Source organism: Lytechinus pictus, chromosome 8, assembly GCF_037042905.1.
Source record: "Lytechinus pictus isolate F3 Inbred chromosome 8, Lp3.0, whole genome shotgun sequence".
Lineage (NCBI taxonomy): Eukaryota > Metazoa > Echinodermata > Echinoidea > Temnopleuroida > Toxopneustidae > Lytechinus > Lytechinus pictus.
The window spans coordinates 31,606,933-31,620,587 of record NC_087252.1 but is presented as its reverse complement, the minus strand read 5'-3'; the positions used below and the strand labels follow the sequence as shown (position 1 = coordinate 31,620,587).

At 38.5% G+C, this 13,655-nt stretch overlaps 2 protein-coding genes across 4 annotated transcripts in view; both read right to left on the bottom strand.

Moving 5' to 3' along the window:
- LOC129266528 (EF-hand calcium-binding domain-containing protein 4B-like) overlaps positions 1 to 1,185 on the bottom strand; it is a 44,234-nt gene extending 43,049 nt beyond the window's left edge. For 2 of the 3 annotated variants that reach the window (XM_064103927.1, XM_064103929.1), the window contains exon 1: positions 1,022 to 1,185. The gene's annotated coding sequence lies outside the window, so the exon portion shown is untranslated. The remainder of the gene's footprint in view (positions 1 to 1,021) is intronic. The other variant, XM_064103928.1, reaches the window with a different exon arrangement.
- A 2,880-nt stretch (positions 1,186 to 4,065) lies between these two features.
- LOC135154915 (uncharacterized) lies at positions 4,066 to 13,426 on the bottom strand. Its single transcript, XM_064103157.1, has 3 exons — positions 13,067 to 13,426; positions 7,831 to 8,361; positions 4,066 to 6,521 (listed from the first exon to the last, which is right to left on the bottom strand). The coding sequence occupies exons 2-3, from the start codon at positions 8,330 to 8,332 to the stop codon at positions 5,581 to 5,583; spliced, it is 1,443 nt and encodes a 480-aa protein (XP_063959227.1). The 5' UTR covers positions 8,333 to 8,361; positions 13,067 to 13,426; the 3' UTR covers positions 4,066 to 5,580.
- Between the last annotated feature and the right edge of the window lie 229 nt (positions 13,427 to 13,655).

Sequence of the window (13,655 nt, the reverse complement as noted above, 5' to 3'; positions counted from 1 at the left end):
AGTGCAGCTAATAGCGTGTGTATAGTATAGGAGATACACACAACAGAAGGCAGTCAAAATAGACAACGGACTTTTTGAATTGGAGAAAACTGGTCATAAGCTGAACCCGTCTACTAGACGGTTCTCAAAATCAGGCTAATAAATTGCTACTTGTATCTAAATTAGAGTTTTTCATCCTATATTGTGGTCTGTTTCAGGGTTTTTGAGGACAAATACAGGCACTCATACGCACATTTCAACTCAGTTTGAGAAATTTTTAAATCAGCTGCTCACAAAGTTAAACGATCCCTTTAAACATACAAAGCGCATTTTGCTTGGTAATATCTTAAAAATGGGCGTGTTGAAGATAAGGGGGCAGTCCTTTATACAGATTACAGAGATTGTTAGTATACTAACCTCGCAATACATGTGAGTGTACAGAGATATTAAGAACGCGTTAAGAAGATTTTCAGAATATCGATTTGCAATTATTTCAGCGTCTACTTATCTCAAAAAGACTCAATGAGATAAGAATTTAAGATAAAAACGAATATTAGAACGTTTTCAGAATACCATCCTTGGCTCTGAGGCACTCATTCAATGAACAAGGTTACGAAATTCAGTGAAGGCTGAGCCTCAGACTCAGTCAGGCCGGCCTGAGTCAGGGTCAGTCGGATTCAGTCTGAATTTCTCTTCCGGCTTCCAAATTCCATGTCAATTTCATGTCCGGAGGCGGAGGGATTGAAAAGTAGGCACATTAATGTGAGATTTCAGGTTTACGGGACAGGAAGAGGACATGCAATTTAAAGATGAAATGTAAAGTACCGGTAGCCTTAATAATAATAGAATCAGGGCATTCAATTTAATGGAATTGTAAAGTTGTGTAGGTCTACCAACACCAAAACAAGCATGTGGGGCACGGACACAGTAATGCCTGGCTCAATGCGTTTACAATTTCGCCAAAACATAAACAGTGTCAATTATACTAGGCAAGTAAGCAATCATAAAACATGATTTCTATTTTTAAAATCGGATGTTGTACCTCATTTAGACAGACGACATCCATGACGGGCAGCCCAATGACGATGTCACCAAACTGGACTCGTATCCATATCCGGGGGCATCCGGGAAATCTAGAAATCTAGCTCGTTAACCTTGAAGTTGAGGCCGGCGCCGCCGGAGCGCGAGGCATGGCAGCAGTGCAGTGCAGCCCTTTGGTGCAGCCTAAAACGCCGCCGCCCACTTTGGTTTAGAAATCTTAACTTGCTTTGCATTGACGAACAAAACCAACCACTTTCATAAAAAAAAATTTCTAGGCCTACCCACTTATTAATATGAGACTGCGAAGCGCGAGTTGATTTTTTTTTTATTAGACCTGAAAATGTTTATTGTTATCATGAACAGTGGCGTAATAACAGGCGGGGGGTACGTGCAATTAGCCCCCCCCCCCGCCGGATTTCACCGGGAAAATAAAAAAAGGGAAAAAGAGAAAAGGGAGAAGGAGAGAAAGGAAAGGAAAAGAAAGCCAGGAAAAGAGGGAAAGGGAAAAAATGAAAAGAAAGGGAAAGAAGAACATAAATAGGCCTAGGAAAATGGAAGAAAATTAAGCGGGAAAAGAAAGGAAAGAAGAACATATGAGAATGAAGGGCTAGTTATATCCCCACCCCGGGTTTCCCCCTATATGACCTAATATATAAAGCTTTACCGTAAAAAGCCTCTTAATGTTTACTTTGGCTAAATTTCAAAAGCTAAGTATCACAAGTATAATTTACTTAATTTTTAATTTTAATTTTTCCACATTTGCTAACGTTGTGCTCCCTTCGTGCTGCCTCAACACATTTCGTTTATTATCCGAAACTGTAGAATAAAAATGTAGAAGGAAAGAGCAAGAACAAGAAAAAAAAAACACTATCGGTTTCTTACTCCCACCCAACTACCCTTTCCCCCAGAAACACAAGTGTGCCCCCTTTTGAAAGCGAGGACCCTTTTTTTTCTTAAATTTTCCGTGGACGAAATGACCTTAAATTTTGGGTTAAAACACTTTTTTTTTTTGCATGTCCAATTTTTCCTCGGAAAAATGTCCCCCCCCCCTTTGGAAAATTCTGGATCCGCCTCTGACCCCCATCATTCCCAGGGCCATGCATCCAATTACAAAAGTGCTGAAATGTCCAGTTTTTAGGGCTTAATATCAACAAATTTCGCGCTTCCATTGGGCCCATTAGATTATTAAGTGTGATAATGTCCTTTTATGAATTCCTTATCTTTAATTTGCCCCCTTTTCAGATCAGAATATATATTAAAAAAAAAAAATCGGCTCGCGCTTAGGAAAAGGAATAGCTAGGAAGATAGTCATCGTTTCGGATAATGTCAAAATGGGTTTAGAATGTCCTGTTTAAAAAAAAAGGCAGCTCGCGTTCGCAACATTTTTATTAAGTGCAATAGATATCCTCTTTACAATTTTTCCTACATAGTGCTTAAATTTACCTTTTTTCAGATCGGAACTTGGTAAAAAAAAAAAAATCAGCTCGCGCTTCGCCCTCGCGTATTTGATTTAGGACAATACCCTTCCTTCCTTTTCATGAAAATAAAACGTGTTTCGAATAACCAGATGCTAGATCTAAATCTATGAAAAAAAGAAAAAAAAAAGTACTCGCACTACGCGCACGTATATGTTTCTTGAGCCGATAGGGCCTACGTACGTAAATTGTTCCTTAATTAAAACGTGAAATTATCCAGTTTCAGATCAGAATATAAAAAGTATTTACTGCTCGCATGTCCATCCTTTTCATTATGCGCGGTTCTAGAATTAAAAAAAAATGGTGGGGTTTAAGGGGGCTTGAGACATTTTCGACGTTGGTTTATTCAATAGAAATGAGCTACGTGAGATACTAAAGTGACGAAGCAGCTTGTCTCCCGCCCCCTGGTCCCTAAATATTTTTTTATATTATGCAAAGGAGCGTAGTGACCGAGCAAAAAAAGTCACTAATTCAAAATACTTGAGAATGTTTTTCATAACCATCAAGCTTATCTACATGACCCATCGGGCCCTGTTTTTATTGTGCAGATGACTGCATGTGATTTCACTTCACGATACGCGGGTGGGGGGGGGGGGGGCAAGAAGTAAGATGAGAACTTTCGTTGTTACTTTTTCCAGGCATATTCATATGTGATCCAAGTGTAGGTACAAGCGAAAATTCTCACTTTCAAGAGCAATATTTTCTTTTACCTTTAAAACGTAATATAAGGTACAATGGCAGTTTTTTTTTAATGTCAATGGTACCAACCCCCTTTAACATGTGTTCAAAAAATATTACGAGCACATGTGGTGACCGGGGAGAAAATTTTCAAACTGAAATATAGCATTTGGAGCACTTTAGATTATGACATTACAAAAAAAAAAGGAAATCCAAAACATCTTTGTATTCCTTGAATTGGATATTCGACATGTGGAAAGCCTCAAAGGATCATGACCCGGGATCGCTGCCCTGTATAGATATCATATGCATAACCACGAGTGTGCATATAACATATCATTTGCTCCCCCGATATTTTGACAACGTTACAAAATGAGTAGTATTTAATGCAAAATCTGTTTGAAAGGCATCGGAAAGCACTATAAAACATTTATACTTGATATTAAATTACTATATAACATATTAGATTGTCAAGTTTTCGGCGCTCTTCATAATTTATGCAAAATTCTATGTTGAAATTTTGGATATTTCTTCAACCTCCCCAATATGGAACACTACATCCCTGACTCTAAACTACGTTTTAAATAATTTTAGCCTCGCCCAGAAAGAATATATACAGTAACCGAACCATAGGGGGGGGGGGGGGAAACATATCCTAACGAATAGCATAATTTCAGAGCGCTTTTGACGATAATAGACAAGTCTAGAGTGAACACTTTAGTTTCCAGAGTCGGGGACGACACTGCTGTTTTCGACAAAGACTTCTTGGTTGTTCTTTGTCGTGAAATGTATTTGATAATACATTTTCTATGTTCTTGAATCTGTTCTTTGCGGTGCGATAACATCACCTTGATAAGAGGAAGAGCAAATGAAATTACAAGAACAAAAAAGTCGCAGAAAGTTGCAAACTAGGTTTTATTCATATCCATCAGGTTAATAATGCTTAACATATTGTGTTACATTATAGGCAATGCATATATGGCACACGTATCAGCGGAGTGTATAAAATGATCTTATTCATTGTCCTGTAGTCTCAACTCCAATCTCAAAAGTAAAATTATGTGTAATAAACGCTGTTGTTCTTTATTTATATTATTAAAAAGGATTATTTTCATCATGATGATGAAGATGCACAGCATTTGTATAACGCCATATATCTGTCAAAGACATTCAAAGGCGCATTGGAGGAGCCAGCCAATCTGGGTCGCCTACAAGGGCGCGCACACAGAACTGTGACCCGCAGGTCTCTCCTCCCGATAACTGGTTGTTCAAATGTTCAAATTATGTCAAGCAAACAATTTTTTCACATTTTCAGAAGTTTTAGAAAACATATATGTCATTCTATGTCAGGTTTGTCTTGAGATATCAGGGGAGTATAGTTTGATTTTATCTTAATAATGATGATTAATGATAGTGAATATTTATAATGTGCCATGTCTGTCTAAGAAAATCTTGCATGCAGGTAAACCACGGGAGCCCATATTATGGATACTTTCTGCAATCATGATTACATGGACGTATGAACAGTCATTGTATACCTAACAGTGCTATACAAATAAATAAGGCATGTACCACACTCACCATTTACAGAACTCAAATAAAAAAAAAACAAGTTTTTAAAATAAGAATTGAATTTTCTTCGATAGCGTACGTTAAGCATAATCGAGAATAAAGATATCATGACATTTAAGGACCGAGCTAAAATAGAACATTCATCTCTTACCCCATTCCGAAAAAAATAAAAATGCCCATTTCGATCCACTCTTGTTTATACTCGGTTATACCTACTTCACAAAAATCATTAATAGGTCGTCTATATCGTAATTCTCCATGTTGCATGTCAGAAATTATTTGGATGTGATGAGCATTTATGGTTGGAGGCTAATACCCTACATTTCAGTGGTCAAACTTTGAACGTGCTATTACAGACGATATAGGCCCGTATTCTGAAGTCGGGTTTAACTTAAACTCATGTTTAAAGTGGTGGTTTCAGTATGGAAAGCCAATTGTTACATAAATCACTAACAGTAGAGATATCATATTTCAGCTCATTTGGCTCTCAAATAATTCATAATTATATAGGAAGTATAAATAGATGATTGTCTTCACCATCGATGAATCAGCTAGAAAGAGCACAGTAGACATAAGAAACGTACAACTTAATAAAAATTTTGACACCTTTGGCTTCCCATAAATTTAGATTCTTCTTCTTCTTATGTTGGTTTGAGTGGCAATTAGTCATATTTGACTATTGTCGCCATTGACTTTATCTATAAAATCTCACTTCTCATATTATTACCAATATGATGTATACATATATGAAATATAGCGCAGAGTTAGACATGGTCTAAGTTAAACCTGACTTCAGAATACGGGCCATTGTATTTTCACTATATACATCTCACTATTATGCAATAGTAACTTCATAATTTTCGTGGGTATCTATTGTCCAACCCACAGCTCCTTCTAAAGTTTCCCCCACCAATGGGGTTTTATTTCTTGTTTCAGTTTGGCTCGGCTCCTCTTCCGATGTGGTAAACCCATTCTGATTGGCCAACGGTGGGTCTGATGATGTAGGTGACCACGCCCACCCTAGCAACCAGGATGGCTTCCCGCTTGGCCGCAAAGGGAAGGCATATACCTGAATGTTCGAATCCTCATCGGTGATTGGATAATTGAATAGTTTACTATCAATAAAGATATTCATATTTCCTTTACTCTTTGCTTCTTTAACAAAATGGTGATCCCAGAGTAGATCTGTGTCTAATTTAATATTGCTTTCTTCAACCAATGAGCGCATCCTGAACGCGTCAATTAGCCAACCTACGCCAAGGAATCCACATGTGAATAAATAGGCCACGCCCATCTTCCAGTTGCGTAAGTAGAAGTGATGAAGCCCAAACGGCCCTAATGGAGTAAACCACAGGAAATATGTATCGTCCAAGTGATATAGAGAAAATCTTAAGTCTTTCAGTTCTGTTTTTGTTCGCTTGAAGATAACCGGCAATCGTAAAATATCAACCAAGACTCCGACACCAGCCATTCCAAAGGTGAAAAGATAAGCAAATCCATAGAAATAACGCCTCATGTAGAAGTGGTGAAGTCCAAAAAAACCTAGAGGAAAGACTAAAGAATAAGCAGTGTCAAGGTGGAGTGTGCACGCAGGACTCGAGGAGACGGGTTTTCCCGAACGGAGGTCTCGGATGTCTTCGTTCGCCCTTCGGACAAGTATCGGGATACGGAAAAGGTCGAAGAGCCATCCGAACCCAATAAAGCCGAGTGTAGCTGTGTATAGCAGGCTAAAGGCGTCGTTTTTCCGAAAAGTTCCGAGATACATGTGGTGCATTCCTAGTGGGAGGGGGGGGGGGGGTAATCAAAGAAAGAAGAAATTGAGAATTTTGTCACATTAAATCAAGATTATTCAAATTTTTATAAACATATTTAATTTTCTATATTGGAAACAGTATGAACGTTACGAGGCTATACTGACAAGTTAGATATTTCCCTTAAGTGATTTAGAAACAAGGAAATATGAAACAAAGGGAGCTAGGATTCTCCTTGAAATAATAAAGCTATGTTACTCTCAATAAAATCAAAATAACAAAACGACTAATTGGTATCAAGTCTAAAGAGATGAAAAAGTTCGGACATGAAATGAGGTGAAGACTATGGCCCGTATTCTGAGCTCAGGTTTAAATTAAACAGTGTTTAAAGTTGTGGCTTAACTATGGAGAGCCAATTGAGGCACAAATCTTTAACAGAACACATCCAATTTATTAACTCATATGACACCAAATTGTCTGTGAATGATAGCTGAAGTATTTTGAAGTATTTGTCATCATTATGAAAGCAAAAGGAAACAGAATAGTGAACATAAAAATATACAACATAAACGAAATGTTAGAATTATTGGCTCCCCATAATTTTAGCACAGACTTAGACCATGGTATAAGTTAAACCTGACTTCAGAATACAACCCTATAATTTCTATGGTGGTGACGACAAGGGAAAAAGATTAAGTGGAGGTCGCAAAGGTAGACGACTCACGACGGATTCAAGAACATTAGAAAATTTACTGTCAATGCCCTTCATGACAAAGCACAACCGAGAAGTCTTGGCCGAAAAATTGTGAATTAAAACAGCAGTTTTGTCCAGGACTCTGATGATGGTGATGCATGGTGATGATGATGATGATGAAGATGATAATGGTGATGATGCATGGTGATGACGGTAATGATGATGATGAAGATGATAATGATGGTGGTGATGAAAATAATGATGGTGATGATGATGAAGATGGAGATGGTGTCGATGGTTATGATGATGATGACGATAATGATGATGATGATGACGATGATAATGATGATGATGAAGAGGGTGGTGATGATGACGATGATGCTGATGCTGCTGAAGATGGTGAAAGTGATGATGATTATGATTATAATTATGATGACGATTATGGCGATAAAGCCTTTATGCATCTATGAAATAAAGACAAACATAACGTTAAAGGAAAGTTGAGTGATAGCAACTGATGCACGTCTATAATGATAATAGCGTATGTTTAATAAAAATGGAAATACATCTAACTATGGAGGAAAAAAGTTGTTGTTGCTGTTTTTTTTTTTTTTTTTTGGGGGGGGGGGTTCAATCTTACCAAAGAGTCCCCAAGGTGGAATAGCATAAAGGTATGCATTCATCAGAGATCTTTCCTCCAATTCACCAAAGGGTACGGCATAGAGTACGTAACCATTCTCAGCCTCCTCACGTCGTATCCTACGAACAGACTCAACAATAGATGGTAACCGGAACCAGTCTATCAACCAACCAATCCCGAAGAAGCCCAGAGTAGCAGTGTAGAGAAGACCTTTTGTGCGCATGCCCAGATAGTAGTAATGCGCTCCCAGGAATCCCAATGCTATACAAAGCGCGTACGTTCGCGCGAGAGAGATTCGACTTGCAATCGTCGGTTGGATATTCGAGTCGGTATCCGTGTCATCTTCGACATCGCCATCGTAGTCGTCTTTGGTGATCGTTTCCTGTTGACTACTGCTCGACGTCATATCGGTGCTTGTAAGTGCTTCTAGTTCAGCGGGATCGTTGCTGTCTAAAGAAGATTCGCGTCGAAACCCAAGTTGACCGTCCAATAGAGTCATCATTGCACGGGGATTAAAGCCAACGTAAACATCTGTAAAATATGCAGAAGCAAACAAAGATATCTGTCGGTCAATATTATCATGTTTTACTTAAACCCCCATTCCACAGAGAACAAGACCGCTGAAAGACCTTTAAAAGTCCATAAATTCTGGTTGATCTTTCAGAGGTCTCTCAATGAACCTACAATGGTCTTTGAGGTCTTACACGAGTCCTGACCAATCTTTCAGTGGTCTTCGTGGTCTTCATGGGCTCCAAGACCTTCTGAAACGGTTCAAAACAGTCTTACAACGGTCTTACAGGAAAATGGACTTTAGTGGTCTTTCAGTAGTCTTTCGATGAACTTTCAAATGTCTTAATAGTCTTTCAATGATCTTGGCAGTCTCTCAAGATTTTTGCGGAGATCACTGTAAGACTCATGAGAGATCATTGAAAGATCATTCAAAGATCATTGAAAGACCAGGCAGGGTCCATGGAAAGAATTCTGAAAGATCACTTGTTGCATAAAAGATCTCTGAAATACCACTGACAGATCTCTATAGTACTAGTCTAAGACCAGTAAGACAAGAAATATCCATCAGTCTTTCAGAGTTCTTTGACATGTTTGAGGGGTCTTTCTGAGCCATTCCACAGAGATGACAAATTTCAGTGTTGTTGAAGACCGCTGTAAGACCTCTGTCTTTCAGTGGTCTTTCAATGGTCTCCGTTCTGTGGAATGGGGGCCTTACATAGGATGGAGTCGACCGATGGAATTCCCCTCTTGAAGTTTATCATAAAATCCATATGATGAATACCAAATGAATGAATAAGTCCTTTGGAAGCGCACAGGGACGTTTTGTAAAAATGTGATATGCGCTATACAAGAACTGCGTTATTATTATTATTACCTAGACCAGGGGCGGATCCAGGAAAAAATAAGGGGAGGGGATGATTTTTTTCTACCACCCCATGCATCCTCCCCAAAATGTTATCAAGGGTTGGAGGGATGGGGGCTCGGTCTTCTTTCTCTTGATTTTTTTACCTCCATGGTCAGTAATCATGGCGATGTATACTGAACAGTGTGGAAGAGACAGGTTTTATCTAAATCAAGAGCACAGCCGTTACAAAAATGACTTTGTCCCACGTCTGAATCAGATCAGTGCTTTGTCATTATCACACTTCAAATTTTGTACAATCGCTAATGGGAGAGAAACAGAGGGTCGTTTCGACCCTACTTGCCCCCCCCATGGCTATAACTCGTACAGGCCTCCTGGCTAAGTCGACTCATGAAGACGGGTAAGACTTTGGATTCCGAATATCGACGGGAGGAGAAGTCAGCTCGTCAAGTCGATTTCATGACTTTGTAAGGACGAAAAGAATAAGACAACACAGAGGCGCATCCTATACAGGTCTTGTTTCCACTGAGTGTTATGGTATGCACCTGTAATCCAAGATATACGAGGGGAAGTTACAAACTGACGCAGATCGAGGTTCGAGCCATGATCACGTCTTTGGGATGGTGATGATGTTAAAGGGAGTGGAGGATGTGCACACATTGTGTGCGGGAATGACTGATTGAATCCGATGACCGGGGTAATAATATATCTGTAAAGCGCTTAGACACGTCGTTCCGATGTATTAAGCGCTATATAAAAAAACGGATTATTATTATTATTATTGGTACCAGACGTAAATAATCCTAAATTATTTGATTTATTTACACGTCTGGCAAAACTCTATTGCACACACGCACACACACACACACCCTCACCCACCCTTCCTCACACACAACTCCCACACACCCTCTCCCCCACACACACACAACTCCCACACCCACCCCCACACATCCTCACACACTCCTATCGTTCAATGAAGTCGTCTTCCTCTTAACCAAATCTACAACATCAGATCAATCCATAAGATTGGAGGTCATTATTATTGATGATTGATTGATGATCTATTTCGCCAAGAGGTATCAGTCGAGGTTCAGACGATATATCAACATCGTAATCTTATGGACGGTCTTTGAGATGGCGAACCATTGATCAACTAACGATTATGTATATACGACCTTTGAACCCTTTGAGGATACTCATTTTATCTATCTGTAAACACTCTAGTGTTTCCGTTTCTCTTTGTTAGCCTTTCTTATCAATAGACACTAACATCCAGATGTCAAAACGTTGAATCATATACATGTATATAAATTTGTAGTAGGAAGGTCCATGTGGTAGGTCATGTATATATCAATAGAGATAGTAAGGAAGAATCACAAACTTTAAAGTGTGCGTGTGTATGTGTGGGTGTGTTTGGGCATTTGCTCCTATGCGATCACAGGGACGGTACCTTGATATTTTGATAAGGGGGAATAAAGGGGCAAGACAAACTAAAGGTGACGTCATAATTATGTTATCGAATTACACACCCTGAACTGCTCCATTTACAATCCTCTTCCTGCTTTCCTCCCTTTTCCCTTGATTTTTTTTTCATTCTCCCCTTATAATATATCACTAGTTGGAAAAAAAATCACACGGGCAGTCGCATCCTTTTTGTGGCGGCGCCCATGTGCCATCACCCTCCGTCGCGGCCGTCTTGACACCGTTAATTCCGGATTCAAGGGTGTTGCGCTTTACGCCATCCATAAATTTGGTATGCAAGAGAGCGTAGCGAACGAGCGAGACATTTTGTCAGTTTCATGGGGAATCCAGTTTGCATTTGTCCCGTGCCCCTCCTCCCCATATCGTAGCAGCACCACTGGAGAGAGTACTTTAAAACTTGGTGTTAAACTGACACCAGTCGGTATCTCTCGAGGACCTTATATCTGATGTGTTAAAATTACACCCTAGAGATTGGACATAACACCCAAGAGTGTTAGAGTAACAACCAAGTGTGACTTTGAGTAGAGCATCGGTCGTCATCGAAGAATTATAGGGCATTAATTAGCAATCACTTCGAAGACGTTTTCTATAACGCAGAGAATCTTTTGTCAAAAGCACTTCATAACAAAGCAGCCTTTGTCGAAAATCGATGAATCAAAACAACAGTGTCGTCGTCGTCTTGGACGCAGGACAAACGACATATTTCCGATTTCTTTTTCGCCCAGTCCGAATCTTAAGACGATGTGCTGTCTCGGTCCATCAACTTTCGACAATGACCTCTAATCTGTCCATTGTAATTTATTTGACGGGCATTTTTAATAGATTCTGAACGTTGCCGAAAGCGTCTGCGAAGTGGATGCTAAAATACGCTATTAGCTTAGACGACGCTTAATCATTACTCAAAGAGCAAAGAATGGTTTTGTGTTTTCCCCACAAACTGATTTTATCGACATAATGATTAACACTATAATTGTGTTTAACCATTAATCTATCGCACAACAGAAATCAAGATAAGATTAAGAAAGAAAGCAGGAAAGAAAGAAAGAAAGAAAGGAAGGAAGGAAGGAAGGATGGAATGAAGGAAGGAAGAAAGAAAGAAAGAAAGAAAGAACGAACGAATAAAAGGAAGAAAGAAAGAATGAAAGAAAGAAAGAAAGGAAGGAAGGAAGGAGAGAAGGAAAAAGACAGACACCAAGATAGAAAGAATGAATGAAAGAACGAAAGATAAAATGAAAGGTGAAAGTAAGAAAGAAATAAAGCAAGCAAACAAAAATCTTAGAAATAAAAAAGAATAAACGAAAGAAAGGAAAGAAGATGGAAATGGATAAAGAAAAAAAAAAGAAGAAAGGAAGACAGCCCCCCCCCAAAAAAAAATAATGAGTTGACTTTAAGAAATCCTATACAAAAGTGTCCTACCATTATTATTTTGGGGTATTACATGCCCTTGAAAATAACATCACAAAATAATTCCTTTGTTAAACAAATAATGCAAAGATTTCTTTCAGACATTTTTATAATTTATAAAATGTTTAAAAGAAATATTTGCATTAAAATTATTGTTTAGCAAGGTGAATTTAATATTGCATTATCATCCTAGTTTAATCTACTGGAAATTATATTCATATTTGATAGCATGACTGTCTAAAAATAGAACTGAGCTAACATTATGACTTAAACAAATATTCTCTCCAATGCCTTTTGGAGCTTAGTAAACATTAGTGCATGTATGGATGTGAATACAGCATTACCGATACTGAGACTCTACCGTAAATGGATGTTCGCTTGAATAAACGATTCGAACGATTAGAAAAAACGAAAAAAAAAAATAATTCAAACGATACCTTCATAAGGAGTATGAAAGTTCTCTACTCATCAGGCACAAAATGTTCATAAATAGAATGATTTGAAAGTTTATGAGTATTTCAAAGAAAATGGTAAGGCGAGACGTATTATTAATTTTGCAAATATATCATTTCGGTATATTCAATCTTGATCTGCTAATGTTTGGAATCTGTTTTATTGGTGTTGCTCAGGCTTAAAACACTGGTTATAGCTTGTTGCCGAAATGTGTCGCGAAAACAACCCAGATCATAATATTGCAAAGTCCATTAAATTCACAAATTACAGTAAATTATAATATTACCGAAAAGAGATATTTCTTTTTCAGGTTTTTGCCCTCATCAAATCCCCGGGCATCCGTCATATTGGTAGGACCAAAATATCGTCAATTCAAAATCAAAACATTATGATCTATTCATTGGAATGAATATAAATCCATCTGTCGTAGGTATTAGGGCCTACCCCACCCAACTCACATCAATTAGAAACTCCCTAGTGGTCCGTGTTGGTTAGAACAAGATGGGAACAAGATAAAAGACTTACCTCAAAGTGAGCAGTCCAACTTTTTACGGAATGAAGTGCACTCGGTGGGAGCTCGTTGGTCTTAAAACCTCATCTAAAGATGAATATCCTTCTGAATCCTTTATACCACTGGCAAAATGACGTTCCCTTGGCTGATCATCATACTAAAAATCAGAAGAGTTTACCTCTATACTTCTCGTTTTAATATTGATGACAACACCTACGTGAGGCATGCATTACAGAGCCCAACCTTACAGCGGTATGTAGTTTTGTTTGTCGATTTCCCGCCTTCCTTGATTATGACATCATTTCCATGTTCACATTGGTACGCGTATAATAGTTACTCATGCCGATAACGCTCAGTATCAATGCACGCAAAGTACGGCTCAAGCATTAGTTTTGTTTAATCAGAACACACTCCTGTTTATATTTGAGAAGGGTAAATACGTGTGTGATGTATAAAATGATAAATAGGAAGTTTAGCAAACATATGAAATGAAAAGGGGAATTGTTGAAACTGTATTGGTCTATGCCCTGGACCAAAGAGAAGGGGTTACATGGGGTGTTTGCCCCCCGTTTGCCCTCCCTGTTTGGTTGAAGTACTTTTATC

Coding starts and splice junctions, on each gene's coding strand:
- LOC135154915 (XM_064103157.1), bottom strand. CDS start 8,332: ATGATGACTCTATTGGACGGTCAACTTGGGTTTCGACGCGAATCTTCT. Junction 6,522..7,830: donor TCCACCTTGGGGACTCTTTG/GTAAGATTGAAC, acceptor CCCTCCCACTAG/GAATGCACCACATGTATCTC.